The sequence below is a fragment of the Gymnoscopelus braueri genome (assembly GCF_963280865.1).
Source record: "Gymnoscopelus braueri genome assembly, chromosome: 4".
Taxonomy (NCBI): Eukaryota; Metazoa; Chordata; class Actinopteri; order Myctophiformes; family Myctophidae; genus Gymnoscopelus; species Gymnoscopelus braueri.
Window position 1 is genome coordinate 35,883,233 of NC_137605.1, and position 16,894 is coordinate 35,900,126.

At 39.7% G+C, this 16,894-nt stretch overlaps 1 protein-coding gene across 1 annotated transcript in view; it reads left to right on the forward strand.

The window, feature by feature from the left end:
- The window catches only part of colec10 (collectin sub-family member 10 (C-type lectin)), a 14,814-nt gene extending 979 nt beyond the window's left edge, over positions 1-13,835 (forward strand). Inside the window, exons 3-8 of the mRNA XM_080426337.1 lie at positions 2,490-2,561; positions 7,862-7,933; positions 10,151-10,204; positions 11,885-11,980; positions 12,194-12,405; positions 12,681-13,835. Coding sequence (XP_080282463.1) covers positions 2,490-2,561; positions 7,862-7,933; positions 10,151-10,204; positions 11,885-11,980; positions 12,194-12,405; positions 12,681-12,890 — 716 coding nt within the window. The 3' untranslated portion in view covers positions 12,891-13,835. The remainder of the gene's footprint in view (positions 1-2,489; positions 2,562-7,861; positions 7,934-10,150; positions 10,205-11,884; positions 11,981-12,193; positions 12,406-12,680) is intronic.
- Positions 13,836-16,894: the final 3,059 nt, after the last annotated feature.

Consider the following 16,894-nt stretch of genomic DNA (forward strand, 5'->3'; position numbering starts at 1 on the left):
TAATGGCAAAGTTTGGTTGTGTTTCATTGTGTTGTCTTAAATGATGTGCTCTTTGGTACAGTAAGTGGAACTGAACAGAGTTGTGCTGTGGTGCAGTGAATATGGGGCAGCGGTGGCCTAAAGGTTAGAGCAGTGCATTTGTGACTGAAAGGTCCCTAGTTCGATCCCCGGACATGTAGGAAAAATCTGTGTGGGGAAGTACTGAACCCCAGACTCAGTGTCCAACAGTATAAGGTTGTGGTCAGCTCTCAGGTTTTAATGGTGTGTGTGTGTGTGTGTGTGTGTGTGTGTGTGTGTGTGTGTGTGTGTGTGTGTGTGTGTGTGTGTGTGTGTGTGTGTGTGTGTGTGTGTGTTAGAGAGAGAGAGTTCATCATGTTGTCTTATGTTGTGTTCACTGGTACATTGTATGAACAGCGTTGAGTCATGGTGCAGTGAATCGTATTGCAGCGATTCTCAACCTTTGACCCGGGGCCCAGGTGGGCCGGGGAAAGATATACGATTTTATTCATAATGTAACATTAATGTTAAAGGAGAATTCCGGACTACCTTTTTCTTAACCTGACTCAGCCAGATGGGGGCGGTATTGAGTTTCACAATACACCCTGCATCTGGGCTCGCTCAGGGAGTAGAGCTACCCGGTCGCTGCGTGTACGAACCAATCAGCGGCTGCTAGGGGCGGGATCATCCAATCACCTGCCAAGTAGCTTGAAAAAATGAAATGCCGTCTTGCATCGATTCTGCTACCGGAGTCTCAGATGGAAGTAGGCTGTGAAACAAAATGTGTGTCGCAAGCTTCTTCCATTTGGCGGAGTCAGGTTACCTTTTTCTTACCTTTAGATGATTATTATTATATCCTAGGACAAGTGGTACAGTAGAAAAGAATCATAAGCCCATCCAGTCCACCACAGCTAAAAACCCAAGCGGACGGTCCATGTGCTAGATCGCGTATTTTAATCGCTTCATTTTTTAAAATTTTATATCTGATGTTCAGAAACCTTGCCACAGTGTTTTTGTCCCAAATGGGCCGCCGTAGTGTTTACAAGCTGACTTGGATGAAATCACGGGTGAAATCTGGTCTGGCGAGACTTCCGGAGGGGAGGGGCGCATCTAACACGAACACTGTGGAGAATGTTCTGTCAATATGAATGTCCGGTTAACTCTTTCAAGATAAAATCTGCAACAAATACATGCAAATATGCAGTGAAATAATAACAATGTCTCTCAAATAACTTCTTAAAGTCTTCAACTGTAAATAATGTAAATCCCCTTTTAACTGTTAAGTGGTCAGATGGGTGGGCCATGAACACTTTTCAAGTGGGCCCTGATCCAGAAAAGGTTGTGAACTAACTGTCATTATAGTGTTTGGTTGTACTTTTTGGTCCTCGACCCGACAATCCTCTGTTTATTCATTTCTGCTGAATCGTGGTGTGAAGCCCATTTGACCTTAAAGGTAAACTCTTACAGAAACACCAAGACTGCACAATAAAGTCCTCAGTGTTTATTTAACTGTCAGAGTGTAATAATGGACCCAGATAGACCCTTATGAGTCCATATTCACACTTCAGAGTTAAATGAACACTGATTATTTTACTGTGACTTGATTATTTTCTCTGAATGACTCACTCACTCACTCGCTCACTCACACACGCACGCACGCACGCACGCACGCACGCACGCACGCACGCACGCACGCACGCACGCACGCACGCACGCACACAGACACACAGACACACAGACACAGAGACAGAGTATATACATATAAAGAAACCAGAAATGTCCGAGTTTTCATTTGAGTTGTCTATGTAAGCTGGAGGGTCTGACCTGCTATGACTGTGTGTATTTGGACAGCTGCTAGTGAACCGAACTGATTATTTATACAAGACTCATCCCAGGCACTGTAGACCATGGCTCCAGTATGTAATTGTGTGTCTGCATGGGTGTGTGTGCGTGTGTGTGCGTGTGCACGTGTGTGTGTGTGTGTGTGTGTGTGTGTGTGTGTGTGTGTGTGTGTGTGTGTGTGTGTATGCGAGCTGCGTGTGTGCGTGCATGCGCACATGCACATGCACATGCGCATGCGCACGTCTGTGTTTCACGCATACATTTCACAGCAAAATCCTCAATGTTCATTTAGCTCAATGTTTAGTGTAATAATGGACCAAAATTTACCCGTTTTTACACTCTCAGAGATAAAAACACAAGGGCCGGGTGATATAGACTAAATCGAATATCACAACATATATGATATTAATATTATGGTCATGATAAAATCATATTGTGATGATGATATCAATTTTATATAGTATAAAATAAGGCTTAAGTGATTAAAACCATTGAAAGACAACACTGATGCCCTATCACAATATTACAATATCCAAAATCCCAGACGATTCTAGTCTCATATTACTAAATTGATAAAACATAATATTGCTTTATTGCCAAGCCCTACTGGACACTCCATCTCACACATACTGCAAATTGTTTTCCCTCAGGAGACCAAGGTGAGGTTGGTGAGGTGGGAGAGCTGGGGAAACTGGGGAAGACTGGGCCTCCAGGACCTCCAGGTATTGACAGCTTTCATTAATCCATCCTATACTATCCTGTTCATTGTTTTCCTTCTATCACTTCATCCATCATTCCATTCATCTAAGTGCTTACTTATTCAACGCATCGTTTGTTACAAAAAGGAAAGAAAAAAAAACGGTGATACCGACTGTTGAAAAAAAGAGGAAGTTGGCTGGTTATAAAAATATGCAAGGAGATTTTGTATGGATTGTAAGGCCACGGTGGAACCAAATTCATTTTAAATTCATTCAAAATCATTTCCAGACCCTTCTTGACATTCTGTTTTTCTGGGTTATCTGACACTGAGAGACAGTTCTTGCTCTTTCCCACAAGGAAGACCAACTTGGCACTGTTCATATCCACATTCATGCTCCACTCCCTGACAGTTCAAATCTGATCTGATCTTATCACCCATATGATACACATCTTAACAGGAAGTCAGTTGACTACATGCTACTGTACATTTAGAATAGTATTTCTGACATTTGCAATGCTAATACCAATGCCATTTGAAATTTCAATGTATATATCTGCGTTACCCCAATCATACATTATTTAATTAAATGACATATTTCAAGAAAATGTTACAAAATCTGTATAATTTTACTGGAAATGATAACAAGAAAATGAACTGTATTATATCAGTGCAGAAATTAAAACATATAAAATGTTTACTTGCACAGTATACACAAGAATATCCTCATTTATCCTTTCACCAAGACACGTTTAACCCTGGACAAGTACACTTCACATTTAAAGGGTATTTCAGTATAAAGATATTAATCCTAAAATCCATCACTTATTATCTTCACACATCATGATCTCAGCTCATTACACAAAAAACACACACACACACACACACACACACACACACACACACAAACACACACACACACACACACACACACACACCACACCCACACCCACACCCACACCCACACCCACCGACACACACACACACACACCCACGCACACGCACACGCACACGCACACGCACACGCACACGCACACGCACACGCACACGCACACACACACACACACACACACACACACACACACACACACACACACACACACACACACAAAAGCTTGTTTATTATGTTTTGGGTTAGGGTTTCAGTTTAGTTTTCATTATATTGTTAGTTTTTTTTATTGTGATATTGGGTATTTGTCAGGGGTGAGATTCAAAAAGGTCAGGAAAGGTATTGTGGAATAAAACCTCAACAAAACACTAACAGTTTAAAAACTGTAGATGGTAGATTTCATATCCATCCAAAATGCTAGGCTTATGCCTGAAATAAATTGAAATCATCAGAGTGCGTGAATAACAAACATCAGGATTGTTTGAGTCTTTTTCCAGAAAGAAGGAAGGAGTGAAAAAAAGGCAGATCAAAATAAAATGAACCTTGGCTTCAGCATTTTCAACTTTTCAACTCGGGGGCAACTTTTCAACAGTATATGGCAAACCCAATCATTATGGTTTGCTGTGTGTACGTTTACTGTAGGAATGAACACAAGCTCCTATGATGTGTTCTCACTGTATTATGTCAGCAGCTCTTTAGGATGACACATGTGTTCCCCGGCTTAATTTAGTCTCCTTTACAGGAAACGTCCAACGGTCGTTTACTTTAGCAGTGTTTAAAAAAGGCATACTTGACTGTTAATGATGCTTTCAGGGATCCGTTTGGGCATCTAAAATAGCTTCTCACTCCAACTTCCCGGGGCAAACAAGCAATTGTCCTAAATTTGTATATTCATGTAATTTACTATGCTCGAAAATGCTCTTAAAGTCGAGGAGCTTTTTTTCCCTGCCTCTCAATGTTGTAATCAGTTCACCTAGTGAGCGGTAAGTGCTAGTATAGCAGACCAGAGTGTATACTGTATAGACCACTGAATACTGTGTGCCGTTTTGCTAAACCAAATCTGGCTGAGGACCTTTGTTATTGTATGTTATTACACGGCTTGGTTGAATGTGCAATTCTGATTGGTCAATCACTGCATTCAGTGGTCTGTTATTTCTCGATAATAGACCACTGCTATGAAGAACGGACCGTTGCCATGGACATTGCACCTGTATCATATCAATCCGTGGCCCTTGTTTTTTTGCCGTATAAACAAACAAATGATGTAATTTCACAGCTAAACTTCTGTCAGGGTTTATTTCTCAATAAAGACCGCCTCGCTGTTCATTATCCCTTACTTAATCAACCACGACTACACCCCCACCACTCTTTCTTTCATAATCATCTCTGTTGTGTTTGATAACACATACTGTATAGGTCATTAGACTCATTACAGTAATAAATGTCATAGCAAATTGCCACTGCACAATCAGTGTGGTTAGCATTGCCAGACTTCTTTGCAATTTTATTGCTGGATTTAGAAGGTTGTATTAAATAACAAGTACAGATATGAAAATAAGAGTCACTCTCACTGTGACTAATATTCAAATTCAAAAAGAGGAAACCCAAGAAATGGCTCTCAGGACTCCCCGATTGGAATAGTAGAATGTTGAATTATGCCTTTACCCTAGCAGCTGGAGAGTCTAGAGTAGACGTTACACCAGTTGGAGGGTTGGTCATTATAAAGAGCACACCATATTGATGGCAGGGACTGTTATCTGGAAGTTTAGATCGACAGTTAAACTGGCACCTACTGTACCATACCTAGTGGGAAATTACATTCATCTTGCGAGAGCTGCTTTTGTTGAAATTGTTCCAAAATCAAATTACCTCTTGCGACATCTATTCCCACCGTACCGTATGTCAATATAATTGATAATATCTAACACTGGCAATTCCTTCTTGAATAAAAAAAAAAGAAAGGCCAGAAATTGCAGGTCTGTATCAGTTTGTCAAAATCTTAATGATGGAGCATCTTAGGCATTCAAGTGGAAAATTTGAAAAATAAACACAGGGATACTGAAATCAAACATAGAACCTCAGAAATGTCAATAACCACTTACAAAATTGTGTGAGAGAACATTTTGAAAGAGGGTGAGAAATAAGAGATAAATGGGAAATTGCAGTGAGATGACGTTTATGATGTTTATGAATTCTTGCTTGTGCTGTATGTGCAATGTGTGTGTGTGTGTGTGTGTGTGTGTGTGTGTGTGTGTGTGTGTGTGTGTGTGTGTGTGTGTGTGTGTGTGTGTGTGTGTGTGTGTGTGTGTGTGTGTGTGTGTGTGTGTGTGTGTGTGTGTGTGTGTGTGTGTGTTACACTTCACTTATTATTTCAAACTCCATCCATTTGCAGCTGAATTATTTCCTGAGGAAAGACTCATTCTGGTCCTGGCAGGAAGCCTCTGCCTTCACAGACTTTTTCCCATAAAGTTTCTCTTTCATATTATTGACCCTCCTACTTTCACACACTAAGAAATAATATATTGAGTAAGTGCTCATTTACAAGGAATTTGGCTTGTGATTTCTTTGCACAATATCACAACCAAAGAAATGGAAATACAAATATAAAACAGGAAAATATATCATAATGAAGAATAAATTGTACCTGCAGACATACACATAGAAATGTGGATGAATCTGATTCATTTCACAAGAAAATACAAGACATTATACAACAAAAATAAACAAGTAGAACAGCAAGTTAACACAAATAGAGAGCCTTGACGCCATAGGACAGCGCTGTCTTTGGATAAGATGGTGACAGTGAGTGAGTAATGTGCATTGTCCAAGTGGTAGGCAGGCAAGGTGGAGAATTGACAATTGAGTCAAGTCAGAACATTAGCAGAATAGTGCGCTGTACTGTAGCATATTTAAAGAATCACACTCTCAGACACTGGTACTACACAATAAAATGCTCAGTGTTCATTGAATTTGGTTGCATTTGTTCACTCTCTGAATTACAAATAGATAAATTAACACAGAGGATGTTGTTGTGTACCTCTAAATGTCTCAGTTCATGTCATTCCTTAAGACGGATCAGGTAATTACCTATTAACAGCTTTGCTCATATTGTGCATGAACATAACCGTTTCCTGTTAATTTCTGTATTTTTATTTGTTGCTGTATTGTTTACATGTTCTCCAAAGTTATGTTTCCTGAATAAATGAGACAATGTTGGCAAAAATAAACATAATTGTTCTTTTAATAAGTAAGGCACATCCTCCGTGTCTTGGTGCAGAGACAAACTGCAAAAACAGAATCATGAAAAACATAATGGGGGCACACAACTCACTTTTAAGTGCTCCAAATTTCATATATTTTCAAGTATACTGTACTTGAAAAAGACCGCAAGGGTCGAAACGTCGTATCTGCTGCTGTTTGTCGTAAATAAGATTTGGAGCATTTAAAAGTGAGTTGCCCACATCTTGTTTTTCCTGAAGAATCCAACAAACCACAGTATGTTTTGGATAATGGTCAGCAGTAATATCAAGTATACTTTGAGTCACAGGCAATGGGCTAAACATGCCAGACTGACAGTATTATGGTCCTTTAAATACCAAACTGAAAACTGCAACAACAACAAAATGCCTCAGGGACTAATAATAGGGCCTGATTACAAAGACATTTCATGTATTGTATGTTTAAGTGTAAGAAAATTAGATTTAAAAAAAAAATTAATGTAGTTCAAATATAATCTGCTATGGATTGGGCTACTGCCATTACACTGCATTACTCAAACTGAGTCATATTGTATACAGTACATGTTTAAATATTGTTTCAATGTATTGAAATTACCTGAATTCTGTGAATAACATCTTGCAATACCATCTTCTACCTGTCTCTATGCAGTCATTTTTGTTGATGCCCAAAACAAATCCCCCCCACCCCATGTATTAAAATTAACAATAAAGTCATCCAAAGCACAAATTACTGTTCAGAGAAGGTTGGAAAACAACCTCAGGGCTGAGGAGAAATGTCCCAAAATAAATTAGGAACATGCAATTACACTGATGATGTTATAAATAAGAAAATAATTGCGAAGTGGAATTTTACATAGCCACAATAAATGATAACAAAAATATCAGAGTTGAAATTGCATGGACATTAATGTCAAAATGATGTCTGCAAAAGGTTTGTATAATGATATTATGCATTATACATGCACGATTGCACGTGCATTATCTTTTCTAATTCATAAGATTAGATAGGACTTGGCTTTAGGGAGACATAATGAGCAGTTTATTGATTCTATAATTGCTTCTCCTGTTTGCTGTTTGTGTTGATTGTATTGAAACATACAGCCAACATGCAGCCAAATAGTAAACATTGTGATTATTTTGTCTGTCTATCTCCTCTCCCAAACCTCTGCTCTTGCCCCCCCCCCCCCCCCCCTCCAGGAATGGCAGGAGAGTCAGGTCTTAAAGGACAGGTGGGCCATATAGGGAAGACTGGGCCTTTGGGAGACAAAGGTATCACAATGATGGATAATCTTTTGATAAACCTCTGGAAAAGCTCAAATGTATTGCACACTCTCTCTCTCCCTCTCCCTCTCTCTGTCTGATCAGGTGATTTTTATGTCTGTGACATTGCTTATTTTGACAGTGTCATCACTTAGATTCCTTATTGAACATCATACACCTTAAAGGCACATTTTTATACATGCTGCGCCGGTTCTTCATGTAAAGGATGATTTTATCTGTCATGAAAACTATTAAAACTGTAAGTGTGACCCAAAAAAAACTTCCTGGGAAACGCAAATTGTAGGCGCAACAAAGAAAACTGTGGAGGGGGGAAAAATTCATCATTCCCTGGCAGAGAATAATTATTTCCATCAACATTGCCTTCTGTGTGCCTCCTTGGCAGGCACAATCCATCCAACCTTAGACCCTGTGGCCTGTGAAGCCTCAACCCCTTATACTACATCCAAAACACAAGCGGTTCTTATTAAACTAACTGACTTGATTTTTTTACTGCATCCCAATTCCCCTACAACTTATTCATAATGATAGTGGCATTAGATTTAAATCAAATGCCACTCTACAAAAAGCAGTGTTGCCTACTGCATTTTAATGCATCATTGTAATGGGAAATCTGAATTGTAAAGAAACAAAATGGCCCCACAGCAGAGGGTACTGCTGTATAGGGTCATGTGTAGTCACAAGATGTGAAAGTGATGTTTTTTTGTTTGTTTTTTATATTCCTTTAAAAATTGTGGGGGGGGGGGGAATTGGTGAGGTTTGAAGGCTCTTCATGGTGACATGTCATAAAAGCCGAACATAGCAGACATTGTCACCAAAAATAGCAGATCTACAATCTCACAGTGCGATGCATTGTGAGCTTGTAGAACGGCTATTTTTGCTATTTTTTAAATCGGGGTTAAATGGTCACTTTTTTGTCACCCTCTACTTTTTTTTATCTCTGGATATAACCTGTCCCATCCACCTCGACTTGCCAATTATTGGAACGTGCTTGTCAATGCGTGCAGCCGTCACGTGTCTCAAGGCCTAAAGTGATGTAAAGGTTTATGCATGTAAAACTATTCTTTATTCAATTGAGAGTGAAACAAAACAAGTGCTAGCCTTCCCTCCGGCACATCCAATGTTCTGCTCTGATGGACCGCACTCTGGTGGGTGTCAGTACTAATGATTATTTGCTTTTTTATCCACATTTCCTGGCAGGGTAGGTAATTCTAACATTCCCTAGGAAATGTTAAAATTCCCAAGTGGGGTATGGGGAATGTTAAGATTCTCTGTCTGTGTGTGTGTGTTTGTGTGTTTGTTTGTGTGTGTGTGTGTTTGTGTGTGTGTGTGTGTGTGTGTGTGTGTGTGTGTGTGTGTGTGTGTGTGTGTGTGTGTGTGTGTGTGTGTGTGTGTGTGTGTGTGTGTGTGTGTGTGTGTGTGTGTGTGTGTGTGTGTGTGTGTGTGTGTGTGTGTGTGTTTACAACCACAGTTATGATATACAGTTTTAAAGTGTACAGTGAGAAATCACCCAACTTAGAAAGGCCAGTTTATGCGGTACAATATCTGCCCTTTTTTACTCTCTGTCAAACAAAAACAACCCAGGGCAATGTTTGTATTGTAGCCCACTTCCCTTAAATTTCCAACTGACAGTTGGGGGGGTTAAGATTATCGGCCAGGTTCAAGTGCGGACATGTTACATGAGACATGGATATTTCCCTATTGTCTAGTAAATCTAGACTCCTGTTATCGAAAACATCGGACTTTCTAACCAAGATCTGTCTTTAACATTTATTTATTGAGGTTCCCTTCTATAAATAAGATTAGATCTGGGTCACATTGGGTTGAAATCAGCTTTTACTGTTCCAGTGTAAATCTACAGTAATTGCGCTTGGAGCTGTTTGAGGTATTGTGTAGTGCTGCTATCTAGTGGTAATGGCTTGTACTGTAAATCTCATCTAAGAATTAAGCATTCATGTCAACACAAAAGAGAGAGGTTTGACTGTGGGGTAATTTATAGTAATAACAACTTGAATTTATATAGCGCCTTTCAAAAACCCGAGGATACTTTACATCAACAAAAATAAACAAACTATCTGCCAAAAACCTACATTTCTGATATTATTCAGTCAGGAGTACATTTTCATTTTCTTTGAAGACAATGTGCATGCTCGCATGCACCATGCATGTCTACACTGTCATGTAATACGTGATTCTATTCCACTCTAGGTGACAAAGGTGACACAGGTTTGGGTGGACTCACTGGATTAAAAGGGAAACCAGGTGAGACGTTGACCTGGTTCACCTACATTTGAGTATACATTTTTTTTTAAAAAGAGGGTTGATTTAAAGCTGCACTACAGTATGTAACTTTCCTCTTCTACCCCGGAATTCCTGCTCAAGTACCTGACATTTTTACCATTGAGCTACTGTAATAAAGCCTGCCTGCTTGCTCAGGGGATAAATTGAATATTGACCATCAGGTCAAAATTCGTACAGATCCTGTGTCTAGATGAGACATGACCTTTGACAGGATGTAAATGTCTCAATAAAAGAGCAGGGAGACAAAATACAACCACCACCCAATTGTATATATTGTATTAACATACTCCACCATATATTGGACAAAATAATAGTTGATCAGGATTAGCTTATGATTACAGTTAAACAGTATATGGAACTGTATACTATGAGTCAATCATTGATTAATCTCTCAAGAACAGATTCTGCTCTGCGTTGGAATCTGTCGTGAAGGTTCGTCATAACGTGTACACACTGTGTGGGCGTGGGCGTGCCTTCAGATCAGGAAGCAGGCCGCGCTTTACCCAATCAAATGTAGTGGGCGGGATTCACGTGTCCGTCGATCATTCCCCCTTCGAAACAAACCGAAACTAATTTAACAATAGCGTCCACGGAGCAGACAAAACCACGGAAAGATATTCACATTTTAACTTACTCTTTCATCATAGAAACAAGTGGGCTTATAACCAAAACCATCCATGTTCTCTGGGAGAAGTGGTGTTAGTGTTCCGTGTAGAAATATTGTTAGTGGGAATGAAAACATAGTCACACCAACCGGAAGTGATGCGCTGAAGGCATACACAAACACCGGTTTCCTTGTGCTCTGGTGCTACGTTTTCTTCCGCCCAGAGCCAACAGACATAGAACAAACAGCAGAGGGCGCTGTTTTTCATTTTCAGTTGGCGATGGGTTCCCAGATTGATCATTGATTTACAGGAGAGACAGAAAGCTGTTAAAGGGCTTTTAGCCCAATGTGACTAACACATTGGTCCCAAACCAGATACAATATCTTGAAAACTACAACAAGGGGTGTAAAGAGCATCACTACCTCTAGGGTTGGCAAGCAGGGCTTTTAGACTCTGACTTACTTCATGATAACCTGTGTATAGAATTATCCTGTTCTTATACTGTCATATCATTGTATATGACGGGATTGCAAAAAACAATACATGTCTACACCTCAACTAAAACCATTGTGCATTACAGTACATGTGACTAACCCCAGCAAGCACAATGACGTCATGATGACGTTATGATGACGCCCGGTCATCACCCCGGTGACGTTCAGGACTAGGCCAGATCACAGCCCATATGGGGATGATCTTTACGTCATTTACAGGACGTCATCACCGGGACATCATATGGACATTTGGACAGCAATTTTGGGTGATGAGAAATGTGTTTAGATGACGTCCTGGAAGTGACGTTTTTGTGGTCAGGATTAATTTTGGTTGAAATCAGGTGATATTCTGGGCCAGATCTGACTTGTCTTGGTTTGACTTGATCTAGCCCCAATCGAGACGTCACTGATTGGTCCGGGTCCTGACTGTGCTTGCTGGGACATGTACAATACTAGAATAATGGTCCTACATGATGTTATTACTATAGGTGTTTTGCCAACATACTATGAGTCTTACAATACGAAACTTTCTGATCAAACAGGCACCACGTGTGACTGTGGCAGATACAGGAAGGTGATTGGACAGCTGGACATCAATGTAGGGAAGCTTAGGAATGCTGTCAACTTTGTAAAGGATGGTAAGTCCTGAAAAGGTATAGTGATTATATACTGGGGAGACAAATGATCAGCATTCTGTGTTTGAACTGAATCTGGTGGTCTCAGGGGACAGGGGCATTATCCATGTCTAATTATGACACATTCATTCTGATTGTGTTTATGTTTTGATTATTTAAAACAAAACAAAAACATCCTCATAATAACATTTCAAGCCTCCCACCTGTCCTTCTCAGTGATCCTAGGGCTGAAGGAGACAGAGGACACTTACTATCTGTTGGTGAAGGAGTCCAGGAGGTTCAGAGAAGCTCTGATAAACTGTAAGCTAAGAGGAGGCAACCTGGCCATGCCCAAGACCAGACACGCCAACCACCTCATGGCAGACTACGTCAATAATGCTGGACTGACAAGAGTTTTTATCGGGTTGCAGGCTCAGACCAAGGACACAGTAAGTCCAGGTGCAGGTCATGTGCATGCAGGTGCTAACGAGTCCAAGATAGCACATGCATTCATATGCTGCATGCATATGCATATTCACACAACATTAACTAAGTATTTATAATGCAGTAACAATGTAAGGCATTTTAATTGCTAGCTTTCACTATTGCCATGATTTGTATAAGAACCTTTCTTATGATTTAAGTAATTTTCTCATTATTACTCTTATAATATTGTTCCTTTCTACTGTCTCTCTCTCTTTGTCACTGTGCCATTTCCACTCAGGATGGAACAAAGGACCATGTATATACCGACTCCACCCCTCTGCGGGAGTTTGCAGCTTGGAGTCAAGGGGAGGAGCTGAACCCTGGTCTAGGTCCTATTATCAACTCTAGCTGTGTGGAGCTACACAGCACAGGCACCTGGGGTCACATCGACTGTGACATCAACATGTTCTATATCTGCGAATTCCCCAAGAGCAGGAGGAGAGGATGAGGGAGAGGAGGCGAAGTGGCGCCTCCCACAACATTGGGCAGTATTGAATAACTGAATATTTTCACTTAAAGGTCATGAAACAATAAACTGTATATCGATCATTCGGTTAGATATATGATTCCTATTTACAGTGCCTCCACAAATAGAATAGATGCACAGGTATTTTTGTTGTCATATGCACAGAAAAATAGTGTCAATTCACATACAACATGTCACATTATTACCCAAGGTATAAATAAATAATGGTAATTAGTGTTGCATAGTTAGTTGATATTATATATCGTGCCACAAATAACAAAAGTAGCCCAAATACAAGCTCACAATGTGTCATGATGTGATGCGTTGTGAGCTTGTAGATATGCTATTTTTGCTATAATTTTTTTTAAAGATTTGGCCAAAATAGTGATGCCAGGGTAAATGTGTTTACGGTAATGAATGCAGAATCCATCAGATTAGGGTTTTCCTGTTCTTAATGTCTTAACATCTTGTCCCATAACTAATATAGCAGTTTCTAATTTGTAAGGAGTGGGTCAAATGATATAACTGAAGAGATGTTTGTATACTGTATGCAGCTTATTACAGACAGGGGATGTCATAAACCAGAGCTGAGTCCATAGCCTTTTGATTGAATACTTTAACAACAGTTTGCAAATAGAACAGCGGTAAGATTATACAATGATGCTAATAAAAGGATAACGCAAAAAGCCCCAAGGGCTTGTTTCCATTGTGGTCCTATGTATTCTATTAATCAATAATTGAATACAAATGTCTTGCTTTGTGAAGCGAAACATTCTGTGGCTGAATGCAGCAACTAAATGGTCTTTGAAAATATTAGCTTTTCTTTTTCATATGAAAGTTGAGGATCAGACTGATTTGTGATATTTTCTGCATTTTAAATGTTTACCTTTTTATTTTATTAGTAATATCATTTTGTTTGTTTATTTTTGCCAGATAATTCATTAAAATATTCTGACAATAACCGAGCAATTGACAGAGATCTTCCTTACTTCCTTGACTACTCTTATTGCTACATCCTCTTTACGAATGACAAATCAAGAGTTTCACACCATAAGCTACATGTCAGTCTCTTGGTGAGAGTATCTATATTCTTAAAATCAAAACAAATATTTGTGTGATTTGAATGTCAATGAGTATGAGTATTAGGTCTTCTCATATGATCTCTGAACATTTACTCAAGAGAGGTTGCCACGCAGGCATAATCTAGGCATAAAATATTTGCTGTAGGTACCAAATTAATGTAGTATAATTGTACCCAGTCCTGGAATTTCATCATTTTAGGAGCAAGGCCACTTGACCTCTGGAGTTTCTGAGGGCACAAAGGTCACATGCCTATATTCTATTGTGCCATCTAGTGGTCTATAGTCCAAACAGCCAACTGTTGTATGTTAGAACAAGAAACAAGAAACAAAATCATATTATGAATTAATTTAGATATTTGAATGTAACTTAGATGTTGAAGAATAAAGACCAGTGTCACTTTAAACTTCAGAGGGTGGTGTTGGGGGTGGAAGTGTTGGGGAGGGGTGGTGGCATGCGAAATATTTCATCATGTTCTCTGATTATGTCAACAAACTATTTTCAAAGCATACTTGAGTTTAATCACTCATGCATGTAAGTGTTCAACAGAATATTGTTAACATAATTGTGGAGTGTGTTCGTCACCCTCTTCCAATAGCTTTTTTTAGTCTGTTCATTTTCTTTCTGCTTTAGACACAGATACATTTTCTTTTGACCGTTAGGACAGTGTTGGACTTTTACTAAACACATTAAACATTCAGTGTAACAAATCTGATTAGCCATAATCAGGCTGTGTAATAAACAGTATGGGCAATTTGACAGTGTCATGGCCACATGTGATGGCCACACCAGCAGCCACACAAAGTTGATTAAACATGGTGGACACTTGTCTTTTTTGGTTTATTAATTTAGTTTATATTTATTTTCAGCACTACATTCTACAAACATAAATGACTACACACTGTTTATTGCAAGTTTGGTGATAAAGTTACGGACTGGAGTTATTTGTAGTCTGTTTAATGTTATTCTTTGTCTATTCCCCTTTGTGTCAAGAGTGGACTGATCACCCACTATATATGTTCCCCTCATGTCTCACTTTGGTGAGCTCAGTCTTGATGTAAAGTTCAGTTTGTCGTCTTTTGTTTTGGGCCTACAATTAATGGCTTTTCTTATTTTTATGGAAAAATTAAAGTACATTTAAAAAAAACTACACTAGTCTCCTGGTGTCTCTCTTGCCGGCCATCTCTGGTCCCTTACATAATATGGTGGCAGTGGTGGGATCATCCTGTAGCAGGATATTCTTTTGCAATTTTTTCCCCCTTGCCCCACTGATGAACAATTGATTGTGGCAGAGGGAGAGGACCACAAGCGGATCCAGAGATGCAAGCAGATGACACAGCCCATGGAGCCACTAGACTAGACAGGGCGCTGAGGGTGAAACCAGCAGAGAACCAACACTGACGGACCTGGCTGGCATTCTTCTTACCCGCATGGATGAGCAGGAGTACTGAACTGCTCGTCTGAGGGAAGAGTATGCACACCAGAAGCAACGTCTTATATCCCTCCCGGGGATGCAGTGGATGAAGAACCCCAATGGACGTATCACAAGGTGGTACTTGGCCAGGCCAGCAGAGGTGGACAGAGTACTCGACCCCAGTACTAGAGTAAGAGTACAGAGTACTCCTGGTTAAATCTACTCCACTACAAGTAAAAGTAGCTCAGTCAAAATATTACTCAAGTAAGAGTAAATAAGTCCTTGCTTTTAAATGTACTTAAGTATTTAAGAGTAAATGCTTTTAAAAAATACTTAAGTACAAGTAAAAGTAAAAGTAAATTTTTTATTTTTCACATCAATGAATTGCTGTAATTTTTATATGTCTTTTTTTGTTATCACAAGCCAAATTAGTGCAGCATTGGTTCAAAACGAGTAATCTAAATGAATATCTTTATAGCCTAGTGGTGCAGCACAAAATAACCAAATAACCACAAAATATTACATTTAAATATACTGTCTTGAACAAACTAAAATATATATTTCTCAACCAGTGGTCCATGGACTACACAGACACATGCAATTATATGGCCACATTTCCTAATAATGATGACTCCATCAGGCAATCCGGTACACTTCCCCTTCTTGAGATTCTAACTCCCTTTTCTGTGGAATTTCTTGACCTCCCAGAAACTTGACTTCCCAGAAACTGACAACATTGACATGTCATCATAGCAGGTCACCAGGTCGATAATATGCACTGTTCCATGGAACAAGAAGAAAGAAACATTTTGCAACATGGTCAGGGACCACATGCAATACCCTCAGGGACCACAAGTGGTCCACAGACCACCTGTTGAAAACCCGCTCTAAAGAGATCTAAAATGTTGTGCTTACCTCGACAACAAGAGTTGTCCCTATCTACTTCAATGGACTACTTTGTTTGGGCTGTTTGCTGGATTCTTTTTTTTAAACGAGGCAATATTGGGCACACACACACACACACACACACACACACACACACACACACACACACACACACACACACACACACACACACACACACACACACACACACACACACACACACACACACACACACACACACACACACACACACACACACACACACACCCCCCCGTCCCGTCCCGTCCCGTCCTGGCTGCACTGACACAGACTGAGTGGTTGTTTTTTTCTGTGCGCGAATCGTTCGGCCGTGTGCGCGTGGGCGCACGCTACAGGGAACATTGGATAGGGTTCCTTTGCATTTTAGGGGGGAAAACAACAACCAGCAAACCTAAAAGTAACTTGTACTTTTCAGCCTTCCTTGAAATTTACTTGAGTAAAAGTAAAATATTTTTCTTGAAAATGTACTCGAGTAAGAGTAATAAGTATCAAAGAAATCTAATACTCAAGTAAAGTACAGATCCTCAGAATATGTACTTAAGTACAGTACTCAAGTAAATTTACTCCG